The 19,007-nt window shown below is 37.5% G+C and overlaps 1 protein-coding gene across 3 annotated transcripts; it reads left to right on the top strand.

Annotated features, from left to right (window-relative positions):
- The first annotated feature begins 423 nt into the window (after positions 1–423).
- Positions 424–17,369, top strand: LOC114293533 (cytochrome c oxidase subunit 5b-1, mitochondrial). 3 transcript variants are annotated; one of them, XM_028237613.2, is made up of 6 exons: positions 424–1,164; positions 1,256–1,347; positions 1,468–1,518; positions 16,248–16,314; positions 16,499–16,578; positions 16,788–17,369. In XM_028237613.2, exons 1-6 carry the CDS (start codon positions 1,008–1,010, stop codon positions 16,845–16,847), a joined length of 507 nt encoding a protein of 168 aa, XP_028093414.1. In that variant the 5' UTR covers positions 424–1,007; the 3' UTR covers positions 16,848–17,369. The 3 variants fall into 3 exon arrangements, with proteins under 3 accessions (XP_028093414.1, XP_028093416.1, XP_028093415.1); XM_028237615.2 differs by having other exon boundaries at positions 793–1,164; positions 1,262–1,347; XM_028237614.2 differs by having other exon boundaries at positions 857–1,164; positions 1,259–1,347.
- Positions 17,370–19,007: the final 1,638 nt, after the last annotated feature.

Here is a 19,007-nt window from a genome sequence, read left to right on the forward strand (position 1 = left end):
GCTTTGAATGTTTTTTTTAATTGAATACATAGTTGCGGGGGTTGATCATTTTCTCTCGTCCAGCTTTGCCCCCATATCCCTCACCCCACTAGGCATGATTTTTTTTGTCCCGTAGCGGGGCGGGGACATATTTTGCTTCCCTCGGCCCTATTCTATTCGACTTTCACTCAGATTATATTTATTAAATATATTTTTATATATAATATATATTATTTTATTTTATTATTATAATAAAATTAAAACATTAAAATATTATATTTAGTATTAATTTTTTCTCAATTATTTTTTCTTTCATATTTTATAATATAAATCATTATATCTAATCAATTATATTATCTATAATTTTTTTATTAATATTTTCATTTTCAATTTACAAAATTAACTCGTCTTCCCACCTAATTCTTACCACTCTTGATTTGTTCATGCTCCGTTATGCTAAGGGATGGGAACAAATTACTACAAACTCGTCCAAAATTAAATCCATGACCATCCCTAAATTGTGAAAGAAAAAATAATGAGAAATATTATAAGTCTTAAATTTTCGATCAAATAAATGATAAAATATTTCATATAGGTGTGAGGTTTATAAAAGTGTAGATCCCACAGTCATGTGAGATATTTAATCATTTATTTAGTAGAAAATTTAATATCTCTAATATTATTCAAAAATAATTGATTAATATATGTGATGTGTCATTTAATTTTTTTATTTTTTTTAAATAAAAAAATTAGCTGCTATAGGGGCTTTAATAGTAACTAATTAAACCAGTTTGCACGTGCATGACACATGCCATGCAACTTTGCTACGGCCGCCCGCCACGACACCCTACACTACTCTGGCCTTTCCCAAGTTGCCATTTTTTCCCATTTCATTGCCACACTCACTCCGAATACCGTTAGTTGAGCACAAATTCTAGAGCGAGAGAAAAAAAAAAATTAGGCAAACTACAGAGGCGACCTGAGATCAGAAAAACCAAAAACCCTAAGCGATCAAAAACAAAAACACTATGTGGAGAACACTCTCTTCTCAGCTCCGAACCCTAGCCTCATCCCGATCTTCCTCCAAATTCAACCGATTCGTCTCCTCCGCCAACCTATCTTCTTCTCCATCGCCGTTCCGGTCCGCCGTCATTCCATTCTCTCGCCAATTCGCTTCTGATTCAGGTAATTTCTCATCTCTCTTTCGTAATCCCTATCGGATCTGAATGTCTGTAATGTCTGTGTACGATAGTGATTTGTGTATATCTGTTTGTAGTAGCAGAAAATGTTGTTTCGAAGAAGAGAGTTGAAGAAGTAATGCCTATTGCTACTGGACACGAGCGCGAGGAGCTTGAGGCCGAGCTTCAAGTGAGTTTGAATTATTACGTGTTTATTTGAATTCGGCGTTTTGATCGGTCTTGTTTGTGATTATGAGTTAATGCTTTTTTTTTTTTCTTTTTTTTTTTTTTACTGGTTTGCTTTGATTAGGGACGAAGAATTCTAGATATCGACTATCCAGATGGTCCTTTCGGTACGAAGGTCAGTATGAATTTTTGTCCTTCATATTCTATACATGGCTGTTTTGATCATTGTGACCTTATGATAGTTTTAATTTGTAATTTTATGTTCCTGTGCTATAAAGAATGGTCTGAGTCAACTGAATTATACGTTAATTTTCGTTTTTATTGGAAATTATTCAAAAATCATAATATAATCTCTCGTGACATTCAAAAAAATGCACCTCAGAACCCTATATAGAGTATAATAATAAGAAATTATTAAGCAAAAAAAGTAGAAGAAGAAAAGTTGTGGGACCATTGAGTTGAACTGACCAACGTAATATTGAATTTGATCTATATTTATTTTACTAAAAAAAGAAATAGATAATTCATCATGTGAGCAAGTTATTTTAGTCTTAAACATCTATGTATTATGATATTTTCGTTTTAGGAAAAAAATGATGAAAAATGGTTAATGTTGGGTCTAATTAGATCTGGTTGAATGCTATTAAGAACCTATATGATTACCAAAATAACAACAAATAATGCATAGGTATTGGTTATTTTGTACCAAACTGCCCTAGAAGTTGTATGTCATTTTCACTAAAACAAAGAGGCAAAAAATGGTTGGAATCTATTGGACAAGATAGTTTTAAGAATTGTATGAATCATAAAAAGCGAATCGATTGTGAATAATGTGATTCACTATAGATTCTATTCCAAAATAGATTCATCCATAGATTCGTATCGATTTATGTATGAAGTATGAATCATGAATCAAATTGTGAATCATAAGATTCTGATAACTAACTTATCAATAATAATGATCAATGTCCATTTGGAAATCAAAGTGCACTTGAGTTTATCAAGTCACATGCAGTTCATCCTTGTAGAATTTTCTAGTTACTAGATGCTTGTTAGTATCTGTCACGACCCCAAACCGCCCCTAGTAGTTTGGTGCCGTGATGGCCAGTAATCTGTAATTACCGAAGGCCAACTTTCAAAGTTTAACACAATCAGAGTATAACAAACGGGGCTCACAAATGCGGAAGCAATAAATCAAAATACAAGTGGTCCATAAGAGCAGTGCATAAGTCCAATGAAATGGCATACATCTTTACAGCTTGAATACAACAAAGCAAAATACGTATTACATCTTTGATCAAAAGGCTTCTCGAGCCGACATATACAAAATGACAATGAATACAAGCCCAGAAGCATGATTTTCAAGATTCGCCGACATAAAAGAAATGACATCGCCGACGTGAATACAAACAAAGCCGACAAAATCATGGATCCAAAACAAGCTTTCAAAAACACATTCTAGGCGTCGCCGACGTCCTGCTCATCACCTACATATATATAGAGAGGGTGAGCTTGGATACTCAATGAATGGTACTAGTAATAAAGGTTTTGCATGAATATAGCCGAGTCTTTCAAAATTAAACATGCCAAAATCATACGATTATTAGCCGAGATCTTTTCAAAGCAAAACATATCAAAACTTTATCAAAACAAGAGATGAATCGTATTCATCTATCAAGTCTTACAAGTCTCAAGGGATGCTTACTGACATTGGCAAAACACAAATCGAGCTTTCCGAACAAACAAGTCCACGCGGTAAACCGTCAGTGGCAAAATAAGGACTGCACGATCCGTAATCAATTAGTCAAAGGTACTGCGAAAGTTTATAGTCCTCCAGCACAAGGGACTTGTGTTACTTAAGCCTGTAGCTCTTTTTAACACGATGGTCTTGTGTTACTTAGGCTCGTAGCCCGTTTTAACACGATAGTCTTTCCAAGAAAGGACCGTATCCTTTTATACTTAGTACTGCGAAAGTTTAGGGTCCTCCAGCACAAGGGACTTTTTATACTTGGTACTGCGAAAGTTTAGAGTCCTCCAGTACAAGGGACTTTTCAAGAATGACATCAAAACGAAGCTTATACTTGATACATCAAAACAGAGCTATTCATTCATGCTTAACAAATACTTTCGTCAAAACAAAGCAAAGCAAGATTTATCAAAACATTATAACATAGTTTTATTAGAAATACCACTCACATAGATCTCCTCGGGTGTAGGCTCAAAGCAAAGATCAAGGACCTACAATCACATGGCAATCACATTCTCAAAACAAGCTTTATTTGCATGCAAATGATCTCGGCATTCTCGCCAAATCCAAGTCAATAACAAAGCAAAACAAGCTGGGAGTTTAAACACTGCTCCCGTCTCATGAAAATACACTGGGTACCAACCAGGTCTTTGCCGAGGTCCCACACCTCCTTGCCGAGGCCCCACACCCCTTTGCCGAGGTGTGGTCCCGATGGCCTCATTCAAAACAAAGTCGGGAAAAACCTGGGTTTCCCTTTGAAGAACATGAAGAACATGATCATGAAGAAGATGAATGCAAGATCATAACCTGTTACAAAAATCTGAGATTTCATGCCATGAGTTCAAAACATGGACCTGGGTACCCATACAAGAAGGTCATGCAAGAACAAACACAAAACATGGTTCCGGTTCCAAACTTTCGGATCAAAACGAGACTTTCTTCAAGAACACATGAATACTATCATTTTCTTCTGAAACCAACTTCAAATCGATGCATGACATGCTAAACAGATTCGATCATGCAATGCAGCTAGATGATCAATAAGAACAACACGAGTTGATCAAGATTCTTACCTCAAAACTCGAATCTAACGGTTCAACCCTCGAAGATCAAGCTTGGAAGATCTATTCTCACTCAAGAACTTCTCCTCCTTTCTCTAGAGCTTCTCTCTCTAAAGGCAAAGATTTGAGACAAAATGATTTGTTTCTAGGTCTGCCGGCTGTCTTAACAATCAGCTCGGACACGTGGCGCTACTGGGTTGGTTCAACTCAAAAGGTGATTGATTGATAAGACAAGTCTATGACAAAGCGTACACAGCAAGCTAAGGCAAGACACATCGGCAAGTAATGACATCGGCTAAAGTCAAAGCTTCGACAACAGGGTAATAAAGACATCGGCTAGGGAGGACGACACTTGACTAAGCTGTGCCACATCTTGGCCGGGGTGTGCCACACCTCGGTCTAGGCCATACCTGCCCAAGGACGAGGATCACTAAGTGCAAAATATCTCGGCAAACCTGCCCGGGTGAAGATGGGGTCGGCCAAGGGGTTCCAAAACAGTTCTAAGCACAAAGGTTTAGAGGTGAACTAAGCTCAAGATGACCTCGGCTACACACCAAGCAAGGAACAAAACCATGCAAGCAATACTTAAACAAAACAAGGCAAGACAACTTGCAAAACAACATAACAAGACAAGATTATGCATGAATGTATGTAAGTATGGCAAGAGTAAGGTGAGGGTTGCTACAGTCTACCCCCCTTAAAGAAGTTTGGTCCCCAAACTTAAATTACCTTGCTCTATAAACAACTCCGGATAACGGATTCTCACATCCTCTTCCTTTTTCCACGTGGCTTCTGTGCCATAATGCTCCTTCCATTCGACCTTTACCATTGGTAGCGATTTGTTTCTCAACTGCGTCACTTGCCTGTCAATAATCCTCATTGGTTTCTCCTCGTAGCCCAAATCCTCATTAACCGTAATCCCAGAATGATCAATTATATGTAGTGGATCTCGGATGTACTTCCTCAACATAGAAACATGAAACACATTGTGGACTTGGCTTAAATCTGGCGGCAAAGCAAGTCTGTAGGCAACGGAGTTAACCTTGTCAAGAATTTCAAATGGCCCAATATAACGAGGTGCTAACTTACCTTTCTTCCCAAATTTGGAAACTCCTTTCATTGGTGAAACTTTCAGGAATACATGATCTCCAACTTCAAATTCTAACTCATTCCTTCTCTGGTCGGCGTAGCTCTTTTGTCGGCTCTGGGCAGTTTTAATCCTCTGTTGGATAAGTTTAATCTTTTCTGTTGTTACTTGAATCAATTCGGGACCAAGCAGAGCTCTGTCTCCAATTTCGGTCCAACATATCGGCGACCTACACTTTCTCCCGTACAAAGCTTCATACGGCGCCATGCCAATGCTAGTTTGATAACTGTTGTTGTAAGCGAATTCCACTAAGGGCAAATGCGCTCCCCAACTTCCTAGGAAGTCTAGTACACAAAGTCTAAGCATATCTTCAAGTGTTTGAATTGTCCTCTCTGTCTGCCCATCCGTCTGGGGATGAAAAGCTGTACTAAATCTCAGCTTGGCTCCGAAAGCCCTCTGTAGACTCTGCCAAAATCTAGAAACAAATTTAGGATCTCGGTCTGACACAATTGACATCGGCACTCCATGAAGTCTAACAATCTTGTTCACATATAACAAGGCAAGTTGATCGGCGTTGAAGGTAGTCTTAACAGGTAAAAAGTGTGCTGACTTAGTTAACCTATCAACAACAACCCAAATCGAATCCATACCTTTCCGTGTCTTCGGCAAACCAATCACAAAATCCATGGTTCTCATTTCCACTCAGGAATCGGCAAAGATTGAAGAAGTCCCGCCAGTCTTTGATGTTCTGCTTTCACTTGTTGACAATGCAAACACTGGGACACGAATTCGGCTATTTCTCTTTTCATATTTGGCCACCAAAACGTCTGTTTTACATCCTGATACATCTTAGTGTTCCCTGGATGAACAGCAAACTTGGAACCGTGAGTTTCCTGCAAAATTATCCTTTTCAACTCTGGGATGTCGGCCACGCATAACCTTCCTTCAAACTTGAGCACTTGATTTTCGATGGTATATCCTGATCTCGGCTTTGTGACAATTTCCTCGACTATCTTCTTGAAGAATTTATCCTCCAACTGTCTTATCCTTACCTCATCAACAATAGTCGGCTCCACTGCTATCATGGTCAAACACGCCAAATTTCCATCTGTCTTCCTGCTCAAAGCGTCGGCCACGCTGTTAGCTTTACCTGGGTGATATTGAATTTGCATATCATAGTCTTTCAACAACTCAAGCCACCTTCTCTGTCTCAAATTCAATTCCTTCTGAGTGAACAGGTACTTTAAACTCTTATGATCTGTAAAAACCTGACAAGAAGCTCCATACAAATAGTGACGCCAAATCTTCAAAGCAAATACCACGACCGCTAATTCTAAATCATGGGTGGGATAGTTCTTCTCATGGGGTTTCAACTGATGAGATGCATATGCTATGACTTTACCCTTTTGCATCAATACACAACCCAAACCCTTATGCGATGCATCACTATAGATGTGAAACTCTTCATTACCTGATGGAAGTACGAGTACTGGTGCTGTAACTAACCTCGTCTTCAGTTCTTGGAAAGCTGACTCCCGATCTTCAGTCCATTCATACAGCGTTCCCTTCTTAGTCAATTGCGTCAATGGAATTGCAATCCTTGAGAAATCCTTCACAAACTTCCTGTAATAACCTGCCAAACCCAGAAAACTACGAACCTCGGACACATTACTTGGCCTCGGCCAATTTACTACGGTTTCAATTTTGCTAGGATCAACCGAGATACCCTCTTCATTAATCACATGACCCAAGAATGAGATAGTAGGAAGCCAAAACTCACACTTGTTAAACTTAGCATACAATTTCCGGTTTCTCAAAATCTGTAAGGCAAGTCTCAAATGACTTTCATGTTCAGCTTTACTCTTGGAATAGATCAATATATCATCAATGAAGACAACTACAAACTCATCTAAATATGGCTTGAAGACTCTGTTCATTAAATCCATAAATGCAGCAGGGGCATTGGTCACTCCAAAAGGCATTACTAAAAACTCGTAGTGGCCATATCTTGTCCGAAAAGCGGTCTTCTCAACATCTTCAGCTTTAACTTTAAGTTGGTGGTAACTAGACCTAAGGTCAATCTTAGAAAAGACTCGTGCTCCTTGTAATTGATCAAGCAAATCATCAATCCTAGGTAATGGGTACTTGTTCTTAATGGTGACCTTATTAAGTTCTCTGTAATCGATGCAAAGCCAGAGTGTGCCATCATTTTTCTTAACAAATAAAACAAGTGCTCCCCATGGCGAAGTGCTCGGCCTAATAAATCCCTTGTCTAACAATTCTTGTAATTGCAGTTTCAATTCCCTAAGTTCAGCTGGGGCCATCCTGTAAGGTGTTTTGGACATCGGCTGGGTTCCCGGCGTGATATCAACAGTAAACTCTATCTCTCTATCGGCTAAGTGGCCAGGCAATTCGTTTGGGAAGACGTCAGGGAATTCATTAACAACTGGGATGTCGGCTAAATTAACACTTCTATTCTGATCACTCAGTATACTACACAAGTATCCTCGGCACCCTTTCTGAATTAACTTACAAGCTTTTATGGATGAAATCAAGTGAGGTGGGGGTACTATCCCTTTACCCTGGAAAATAACCTCGGCTAGGTTTGGGGGTCTCAGTGTGACACTTTTCGAAACACAATTAATAGATGCATGATTTGCGACTAACCAATCCATTCCCAGTATAACATCAAAATGAGTTATGTCCAGAGGCATTAAATCTACTAGCAATTCAACATTCTCAATCACAACGACACATGCTCTATAAATGGATGCAACAATCATAGATCTCCCAGATGGAGTAGACACAGATAATACATAATCTAGGGGTTCTAGTTCTCTATTAATCTTCTCGGCAAACATAGCAGATACAAACGAATGCGTAGAACTCGAATCAATCAACACATAGGCATTTTGGGAGCAAATTAGGAGTATACCTGACACCACTGTCTCAGCATTCTGAGTGTCCCCTGGTACTAGCGCAAATACTCTGCCCTGTCTCATCTGCCCTTTTCCAACATTACCCTTCTGGACGGAACCCGAGGTATTCTCACATTTCTTGTTGTTATCAGCCTTTGTCTTAGGGCAATCTCTTACATAATGACCCATTTCGCCACATTCATAACAAGCTCCAGACGTCCGACGACAGACCCCGAAATGTGGCTTCCCACAATCCGAACACGTCGGTTTAGCATTACTTTCCTGCCTTAGGTTACCAGCACTGCCCAGGTTCGTCTTCTTCTTGGTGCCCAGCTGTGCTCAGCGATTGTCATAGTTCTGTCTCTTTCGCTGGTTCTCCTCTGAGCTCTGGTATCGATTCAGGTTAGCTTCGGCCTGAATGGCTTTGTCCAACACTTCGGCGTAAGTCGGCATATTGTGTAAGTTCACCCGGTCTTGAATCGGTCCGCGAAGTCCACTCTCGAACTTCCTGGCCTTCATGTATTCATCATTGGCCATGTGAGGTGCAAACCTCGCCAATTCGGTAAAAGCGCGGTCGTATTCCGCCACTGTTCGATTGCCTTGCGTCAAGGTCTGAAATTCGGTAGCCTTGCGGTTTCGAACGCTTAGGGGAAAGTGTTTGTTGTAGAACAACTCTAAGAATCGAGTCCAGGTCAGATCTGGATTGTTTTCTCGAACCATCATCCACCATCTGCGAGCGTCATCATCTAACGTGAATGCTGCCAACGTCACCTTCTGGGCGTCGGTGCTAGGGAAGATCTCGAACAATTTTTCCATTTCCAAAACCCACGCCTCAGCCTTCATTGGCTCTATACCCCCAGAGAATCTTGGTGGTTTCATTTTCTTGAACTCCCTGATCAAAGCTATCGTGCCATCCCCATATAAGGCTGGCTGCGGAGGAACTTGCGGAACTGGAGGAGGTGGAGGCGGAACCACATTTCGGCCGTTGGTCTGCTCGGCCTGAGTCGACGTAGCACTAGCGTACTGCTGTCTGGTTTGCCTCAACTCGCGGGCCAAACCTTCAACTAATCTTTCCAGTCTGTTCAATCTGTCTTCGGGCTGATTCCGGCCAATTGGAGGTCTACCTCTCCTCATGATGCTATGAGCATGCAAAGTGTGACTTTAAAACAAATAAGCAAACGACCACGTAGGCAAGTAACAAAAGGTATGTCAAGACAATGCACACCTCGTTCAATTAGCAAGCACCATGATGCAATCCTAACATCTTTCTAAGGGAAATCCTATGCTCTTTAGGACTCAAAGTGTGTGAATAACGTACTATAAGGAATGCGTGCTCTGATACCATTCTGTCACGACCCCAAACCGCCCCTAGTAGTTTGGTGCCGTGATGGCCAGTAATCCGTAATTACCGAAGGCCAACTTTCAAAGTTTAACACAATCAGAGTATAACAAACGGGGCTCACAAATGCGGAAGTAATAAATCAAAATACAAGTGGTCCATAAGAGCAGTGCATAAGTCCAATGAAATGGCATACATCTTTACAGCTTGAATACAACAAAGCAAAATACGTATTACATCTTGATCAAAAGACTTCTCGAGCCGACATATACAAAATGACAATGAATACAAGCCAAGAAGCATGATATTCAAGATTCGCCGACATAAAAGAAATGACATCGCCGACGTGAATACAAACAAAGCCGACAAAATCATGGATCCAAAACAAGCTTTCAAAAACACATTCTAGGCGTCGCCGACGTCCTGCTCATCACCTACATATATATAGAGAGGGTGAGCTTGGATACTCAGTGAATGGTACTAGTAATAAAGGTTTTGCATGAATATAGCCGAGTCTTTCAAAATTAAACATGCCAAAACCATACGAATATTAGCCGAGATCTTTTCAAAGCAAAACATATCAAAACTTTATCAAAACAAGAGATGAACCGTATTCATCTATCAAGTCTTACAAATCTCAAGGGATGCTTACTGACATCGGCAAAACACAAATCGAGCTTTTCGAACAAACAAGTCCATGCGGTAAACCGTCAGTGGCAAAACAAGGACTGCACGATCCGTAATTGATTAGTCAAAGGTACTGTGAAAGTTTATAGTCCTCCAGCACAAGGGACTTGTGTTACTTAAGCCTGTAGCTCTTTTTAACACGATGGTCTTGTGTTACTTAGGCTCGTACCCCGTTTTAACACGATAGTCTTTCCAAGAAAGGACCGTATCCTTTTATACTTAGTGCTGCGAAAGTTTAGGGTCCTCCAGCACAAGAGACTTTTTATACTTGGTACTAAAGTTTAGAGTCCTCCAGTACAAGGGACTTTTTATACTTGGTACTGTGAAAGTTTAGAGTCCTCCAATACAAGGGACTTTTTATACTTGGTACTGCGAAAGTTTAGAGTCCTCTAGTACAAGGGACTTTTCAAGAATGACATCAAAACAAAGCTTATACTTGATACATCAAAACGGAGCTATTCATTCATGCTTAACAAATACTTTCGTCAAAACAAAGCAAAGCAAGATTTATCAAAACAGTATAACATAGCTTTATTAGAAATACCACTCACATAGATCTCCTCAGGTGTAGGCTCAAAGCAAAGATCAAGGACCTACAATCACATGGCAATCACATTCTCAAAACAAGCTTTATTTGCATGCAAATGATCTCGGCATTCTCCCCAAATCCAAGTCAATAACAAAGCAAAACAAGCTGGGAGTTTAAACACTGCTCCCGTCTCATGAAAATACACTGAGTACCAACCAGGTCTTTGCCGAGGTCCCACACCTCCTTGCCGAGGTGTGGTCCCGATGGCCTCATTCAAAACAAAGTCGGGAAAAACCTGGGTTTCCCTTTGAAGAACATGAAGAACATGATCATGAAGAAGATGAATGCAAGATCATAACCTGTTACAAAAATCTGAGATTTCATGCCATGAATTCAAAACATGGACCTGGGTACCCATACAAGAAGGTTATGCAAGAACAAACACAAAACATGGTTCTGGTTCCAAACTTTCGGATCAAAACGAGACTTTCTTCAAGAACACATGAATACTATCTTTTTCTTCCGAAACCAACTTCAAATCGATGCATGACATGCTAAACAGATTCGATCATGCAATGCAGTTAGATGATCAATAAGAACAACACGAGTAGATCAAGATTCTTACCTCAAAACTCGAATCCAACGGTTCAACCCTCGAAGATCAAGCTTGGAAGATTTATTCTCACTCAAGAACTTCTCCTCCTTTCTCTAGAGCTTCTCTCTCTAAAGGAAAAGATTTGAGACAAAATGATTTGTTTTTAGGTCTGCCGGCTGTCTTAACAATCAGCTCGAACACATGGCGCTACTGGGTTGGTTCAACTCAAAAGGTGATTGATTGATAAGACAAGTCTATGACAAAGCGTACACAGCAAGCTAAGGCAAGACACATTGGCAAGTAATGACATCGGCTAAAGTCAAAGCTTCGGCAACAGGGTAATAAAGACATCGGCTAGGGAGGACGACACTTGACTAAGCTGTGCCACACCTTGGCCGGGGTGTGCCACACCTCGGTCTAGGCCATACCTGCCCAAGGACGAGGATCACTAAGTGCAAAATATCTCGGCAAACCTGCCCGGGTGAAGATGGGGTCGGCCAAGGGGTTCCAAAACAGTTCTAAGCACAAAGGTTCAGAGGTGAACTAAGCTCAAGATGACCTTGGCTACACACCAAGCAAGGAACAAAACCATGCAAGCAATACTTAAACAAAACAAGGCAAGACAAAACTTGCAAAACAACATAACAAGACAAGATCATGCATGAATGTATGTAAGTATGGCAAGAGTAAGGTGAGGGTTGCTACAGTATCAAGCATTTCTGTGTCTGTGCATGTGTTTAACAAAGATGTATGTAGTCATGTGACTTGTTAGTATCAAGTTTATTAGTATCAAGTTTATGGGAGTTGAAATAGAACTATCTTCCATATGAGGGTTGCAAATCTTGTGACTGGAGAGCTTTTTATCATGTTGGGAAAAGCTAGTCAAGTTCACTTAGGCTGTGATATTATATATAGTAAGTAGTAGTACAACTAAAAAAAATTTGTTGCGACTTGCAAACTGTAGTACAAAATTGTCCTGGGGTGAAGGTTGCTGCTAATGTTTTGCGGGCTGAAGTTGTTCAAAATTTTAAGTTCCCTTGCTTATGTTATACATTTATTTAGTTTCAAGGTTGTCTACTGCAATTGTTCTTATACCATTTTTTGGTTCCTAAGTATTCTTGCTTAAATGGATGTTTGTGCTGATGGATTTTGGAGAGTTTATTATTATTAAAATATAAGATGAGAAAAGAACAAAACAATGATTATATCTAATGTGCTAAAGTTTTCTATCTTTCTTTGCAATGAACCTTTTTATTTAGATTAGTAAAATGAGAGATCTGGAGTTTTCCTTAATGCAGTCAGGTTTTGGAAATGTGTCAATGTGAGACATCATATATGTGATGTTGTACTTGTAAAAAATATGTCTGGGGTTCAACTCTCCCCAAGAGCTAATATAACAACTAACAATTGACTTTTGTTGATAAAATAAAAAATGTACATATATGGATAAATAATATATGAAGTTGGCAATCAAAGATTCAGCTTTATTGGTGTCCATATTCCTTGTCATTCTAAACTGTTGTATTTTGGATTATTCACTAACTCTTATTCTGGTTTTGGCTGCTATGAAATAAACGTCTACTGGTAAGTTTCTCTTCATTATTTCATAGCCTGTAGCTATGGATGCACACTGTCTGGGTTTGGTCAGTTTTTGACCAAGCGTAGAATGAACATGACCTTTGTCAGTTCTGCAATTTTCCACCAACTAAGACTTGAAGAGACTGAACAAATCAAACCGAAATTCTCTATTCAATTTATTCCAATTTCCTTTGTCTACACACTAAAGACAACTTCAACTTACAATGTGTCGTGTTCAGCATTTGAATATTGATGTTGGTCACAACTAGGGATGTAATCAGTTCAGTACAGTTAGTATTTAGGTGAAATTTTGCACCGAACCGATAATGTCGATTTTATCATATTGAAAACTGATACAGACCAAATTTCTTACCAAACCACACCGATTCAAACAGTTCGGCTCAATGTGGTTTAATTGGTTTAAGTATTTTCAAAATGAATCGTTTCTTAAATTTGTAATATAATATATAATTTATATAAAAATATTAAATTAGCCATTGTACATAATTTTAACCATATCCAATTCAACTATTCACAGAAATACAAACAAAAAAAATTAATAAATACTAATGCTTGAAGCTTTTAGTGAATTAGAATTAGGAATAAAATATAATTGAAGAACCAAACTCTTAATATCAAAATAAAACCAAAACTTAAAACAATAATTTTATTATATGTAAACATCTACGGTCGGTTTCAGTGAAAATCAGTGTACAATATGTCAAAATTGGTACCGAACAGAAAATTGAAAAAAAATAATTTTCAAAACCGAACAGACCGATTCATATTAAAATACCGACCAAATATGACCGGTTCGATTTGGTTCAATCGATTTAGTCAGTTTTTTCGGTTTTTCTTACATCTCTAGTCACAACATTGCCATAACATAATAGTGTAGATGTAGTTTTATGAACTTTAAGAATTAGGAATAAAATATAATTGAAGAACCAAACTCTTAATATCAAAATAAAACCAAAACTTAAAACAATAATTTTATTATATGTAAACATCTACGGTCGGTTTCAGTGAAAATCAGTGTACAATATGTCAAAATTGGTACCGAACAGAAATTGAAAAAAAATAATTTTCAAAACCGAACAGACCGATTCATATTAAAATACCGACCAAATATGACCGGTTCGATTTGGTTCAATCGATTTAGTCAGTTTTTTCGGTTTTTCTTACATCTCTAGTCACAACATTGCCATAACATAATAGTGTAGATGTAGTTTTATGAACTTTAATGGGCCAAACCAGCCACCGTAGCCAACTCATGGTAGCCCAAGCTAATGCAAGATATAGGAGAAGAAATCCTCTTTCCCTGCCATCGGGTGACTAGCTGTGAACGTGAGTAACTTGCTTCTGCTGTTGAAGGGTTCCACTTCCCATATAGAGATAATAAGTGCTTTTGGCTTTATATAAGGAATATTCTCTATTTGCCAATTGTAAGCACTATTTGGATGTAAAGCATGGGTGCAGAATTTTTATTTGTTAATACATCTGAATGCAGTTCGCAGGTTGGTTTTCATAACGCAGCTAGGGGTGAAAATTTAAAACAAGTTGAGTCAAATGCTCAGTTGTTTGAAATTTGAGATGTGCTCGATCTCGACTCATCCTTGGTTTACATTTTGTCAACTTTGTTGGTGCTCACCTCAGTGTGCAAACATTCAATTTCCACTTGGCTATGCTCAAATAGAATTGCAAAGATCCACTATAATCAACCATTAAATATAAAATTGAGGGCAATATGGTGATTGGACATAAAATTTAGGAAAACTTTCCTTTGTTTAAGAAACCACTGAGTTGCCTCAATCGGTTAGACATAGCAACTTTTGTGGGAATCATATCCAAATATGATAAAGTTGCATGGAGGTGAGAAAACAGGGCCTGATTAGTTTTCATGATTTGACTTCTTCAATTCAAGTAAGGCATCCTTGGGGATGTTGCTAAAAAGCTAGCATATTGGCTAGGCTTTGTTTGGCAAAACTAAAAAAGCAACTTACTTTTTTGACTTATTTTAGTCTTTTTTGAATTTTTTCGACTATGAGTCAAAAAATTTTACTTTTTAGGTCCGTCTCAACTAGATGATTCTAAAAATTAAAATATTTGAGTCAATTTTGAAAAAAGTTCACTAAAGACGAAATAAGCCAATTTTTATAATTTAAAAAAAAAAGAAAAAACTTGCAAAAATTGTCTTTTTTTGTCTTGTATGAACTTAAAAAAAAAGATAGTCAAATTTAAGTTTTAGGATCGTCTAGTCGAGAAGAATCTAAAAAGTAAAGTTATTTGAGTCAATTTTAAAAAAGTTAACTAAAAAGACAAATAAATTGAACTAAAAAAGCCAAAACAAAAAAAGCTAATGCTAAAAAAGCTTTTTGTTTGGTAAATTTCTCAGTTTTTTGGATTTTCAAATGGCTTTTTAGTGTACGTAAATTTGGCTAATTTGAGCTTTTGGGGAGGAATAGGTTTAGCAAATGAGCCAACGCTTTTTTAGGAAAATGAGATTTTTTAGTAAATCAGTTGGCCTTTTGGCCTCTGCTACTTCAAAGCCTGTGACTATTATTTTCCTTTTGTGATATAATGAGCATATGGTTTTCAAGTTGGCATTATAACTGGTTTTGGATGGGGTCGTGAGCACATTCAAGCCAAACCAAAGGGTGATAAAATTTGGCTCATTAACTAATTAAGCTCAGTGTTTTTGTTCGGGCTTGTCTTGATAAAGTAAATGAGTTGAGCTTGAGTCAGCCAAAATTGAGCTGCTTACCTGCAGCTTGGTTTATTTTGCAGCCTTAGAAACAGCCCCTCAACTCAGAACTGACCCGATCCAAATTTTGGTTAAAGCCTGAGAACCAGACTATAGGGGTAATGTAAATATCATATTTTCCCTAAAGATGTCAAATTAGAGAGCATGGAATTTTCATTTTAGTGAACAATAGCTGTAATTTTAGTATCACGTTTGTTACATCTTGAACGTGTCAACTAAACCTAGAACTGCAGTATTTAGCTGTGATGACTGGAAGTCTCAAAAGTTATATTGCATTTTTTACTTGGAAGGTTTGGCTGGTGCAAAAGTGGGCATTTGTTTTCACCATCAAGCTGGAATATAATGATTTATTTATTTGTGGAAGTACCTTTTGACTTGGTGGTAGAACCAAGTGAAAAAATGGGATTTTATATTTTTGGGATTGTTGTAGGTCATAATTACATTACAATAATCTGTTCACATACTTAAAACTTCCAATGTCTCTGGTAAAATAGATGGATTGAGAGCAGGAACTATAATTTGTTTTGAATTGGCACCTGTGGCATTTCTGGGAGTATGATAGCATCCATAAATAGATTCTTCATTTTGTTTGCTTGTAGGAAGAACCTGCAGTCATCAAGTCCTACTATGATAAAAGAATTGTGGGATGTCCTGGAGGTGAAGGGGGTAAGTCCTAGTTATTAATTTCTAATTCAATTATTATATCTTTCCATGATGTAGTTTTTCTCTTAGGACTAATATGTAGCATTCATGGAACAAGGACTAGCTTCTCGGTTATAGCTATTCAACACAATTTTTTCTAACTTGTTGCTTATAGCTATTTATAACAATTTTTCTCTCTTTTAAACAGAAGATGAGCATGATGTCGTTTGGTTCTGGCTAGAGAAAGGCAAGCCACATGAATGTCCAGTGTGCACTCAGTACTTCGTGGTGAGTGCAGTATATCATCCTTGAATCAATCAGATGGTTTTAGTTAACTGATCTAAATTTTATTCAAATCCCTTCGCTATTGGATAGATGGCGTGGATTGGATTGAGTTCTGGGTCAAATTGCTCATTTCATACATTTACTTTTACGTTCACAATTGAGACGTGAAAGGGAAAATTATAGGGTATTTTTTTTTTATTTATGTTATGCAGTTGGAAGTGGTTGGCCCAGGAGGACCTCCGGATGGACATGGTGATGATGAGCATCACTGATTGCTAAGTCCAGTGTTACTTCCAGAATAAGATCTGGTGAGATGATGAGATAGTGTTTGGTATATTCTCCAGTTTCAGAATTCAAAAAGCTTGTGCTTTGTTTGCTTTTGGCGAGTCTTTAATTCTCATGGTTGTTGGCTTGGCGACATTCAATCTTTATATTTTTTCCCCACTCGTTTGGATGCTAGACCTGGGTTGGTCATCTATTGGAATTACGGATTCTATCAGTTTTCTTCAGTACCACACAAATAATGGATGGCTACATTTATATTCAGTCATATTCTTTTGTAATAACGGCCCAATCTTTTATCAAACAAGGAGATTGATGGTCACCGTGGACTGACTTTGTTTTGTTCTTCTAGACGCCCGTCAAACTATTTCGCCTTTGAAATCACGCTTTTCATCGGTATTGAGATGGCAAAGGCATAATTGTTATTCACTGGCTTATTCACTTTCTCAGCTCTGATTGTTGGAAATAGTGAAATTTTTAATATTTTCAATTTTATCCTGAGATCATACTAATTCATTTGAGCATTGTCAATTCTTGATTTACTTGGGACCATTTTGATACAAACCTTGTGGAGAATTCACTTCCGAAAACTTATATTCACATGGCTAAAGTTCATTGGACGATTTTATGATGGTATTATATTATATTTTAGTTCAGTTTATTTTATTGTATTCTAGTTATGTGTTTTGAACTTGAAACATGCATTGTGCCAGATGAGACTGATCATGAACGAGAAAGTTGCAAACAATTTGGCTGAAAATTGAATAATGACACTGAGCTCACGTGAAGCTTGATTTTTGGATAACGTTTAGCAATAGCAACCATTATAGTAACGCCATCGAAGTTGGTCTTAATTCAAGTTGAGGGAAAATTCAGCAATCATTTGGGTTTGTTGGTTTAGGAACCGAAATTGGTTACATATTATGATTCTGAGTTTTGTTGGTTTTCAGTTTGTTCTGAAGGAGGAATTCACACAAATCTTTAATTGTGTTTAAATTTAAAAAGAAGTGAGTGGAATGGAGAATCTCTCTCTCTTTTTTTTCTTTCTTTCTTTCCATATTTTTCTCAGTTTTCTTTTTCTTTTTTAAAATCATGGTCCAAACACATCTTCAGAATTTTATTAATATTTGTAAAATTTTATATCAAAAATAATTGTGGAGAGGATGAAAACTAGATAAATGTTTTTTTGTCTCCAACTTTTATTAGAAATTCTAGAGCACTACTATTGATTACAACCCAGTCATGAGAGTACTTACTTCCATCACAATCTATTTATTTTTCTCAAATCTCACTTTCAAAATCTACTCATTCTCAAAATCTTGAAAACCCTTTAGTGGTAATATTTCAACAACAACAATGGCAACAATTTGATTACATATACTTTTCCAGTAATAACAGTAAGTGGAAATTTTTCCAACAATCACAACTCTATAAGACGAGAGGAGTACAACAATAAAAACTCAGAAGAGATTCATAACTTTGTTGGTATTCTTAGCTCAAAGCAGATTGCTCTTGTAAAGATAAGTTTCTTAAAAAAAATGGTAAAAATAATAAAAATTATTCGTTATTTTTCAAGATTGAACTCTCGAATGTATGATCGAAATTCGGAAACACAAGCCCGAACGTTATTTATTTGATCAGGAACAGATAACTGAACATTTGTTATTTATTCTATAACAGATAACCAAAGCAACAACAGAAGCAGACAAACAAAGGAGGTTAGACCACCCTTAAGTGGTCAGCCGGTTGGTTGACTAGGGAGTCGATCGGTGGGTGAAATCATGCCTAGTTTTGCTTACACAGAAAATATGCAAGTACAGAGTGAGACCATAGATGAATGATAGAAAATCAACTAACGAAGCATGAAAATAGATTGTGTTGTATATGAAAATGGGTAATAAAAAAAAAATCAAACAGATTGACATACCTCGGAATGAAATAGAGAAAAAAACTTCTTAATCACCACAAATTTTTTGTCACACCCCAAAAAATAATACAAACAATCCAACTCATAAGAGAAGTGAACATAATAGAATTGGTATACTTTTATTTATTAGAGTTCGTATTACAAAAGCTAGCAAATGTAATATACATTCATAAATATTCATCCTGAATCTATATCATGTAATACGAGTTAATAACAACAAATA

This window comes from Camellia sinensis, chromosome 15 (assembly GCF_055761805.1).
Source record: "Camellia sinensis isolate YWXY chromosome 15, ASM5576180v1, whole genome shotgun sequence".
Lineage (NCBI taxonomy): Eukaryota > Viridiplantae > Streptophyta > Magnoliopsida > Ericales > Theaceae > Camellia > Camellia sinensis.

Coding starts and splice junctions, on each gene's coding strand:
- LOC114293533 (XM_028237613.2), top strand. CDS start 1,008: ATGTGGAGAACACTCTCTTCTCAGCTCCGAACCCTAGCCTCATCCCGA. Junction 1,165..1,255: donor CCAATTCGCTTCTGATTCAG/GTAATTTCTCAT, acceptor ATCTGTTTGTAG/TAGCAGAAAATGTTGTTTCG. Junction 16,579..16,787: donor TGTGCACTCAGTACTTCGTG/GTGAGTGCAGTA, acceptor TATGTTATGCAG/TTGGAAGTGGTTGGCCCAGG.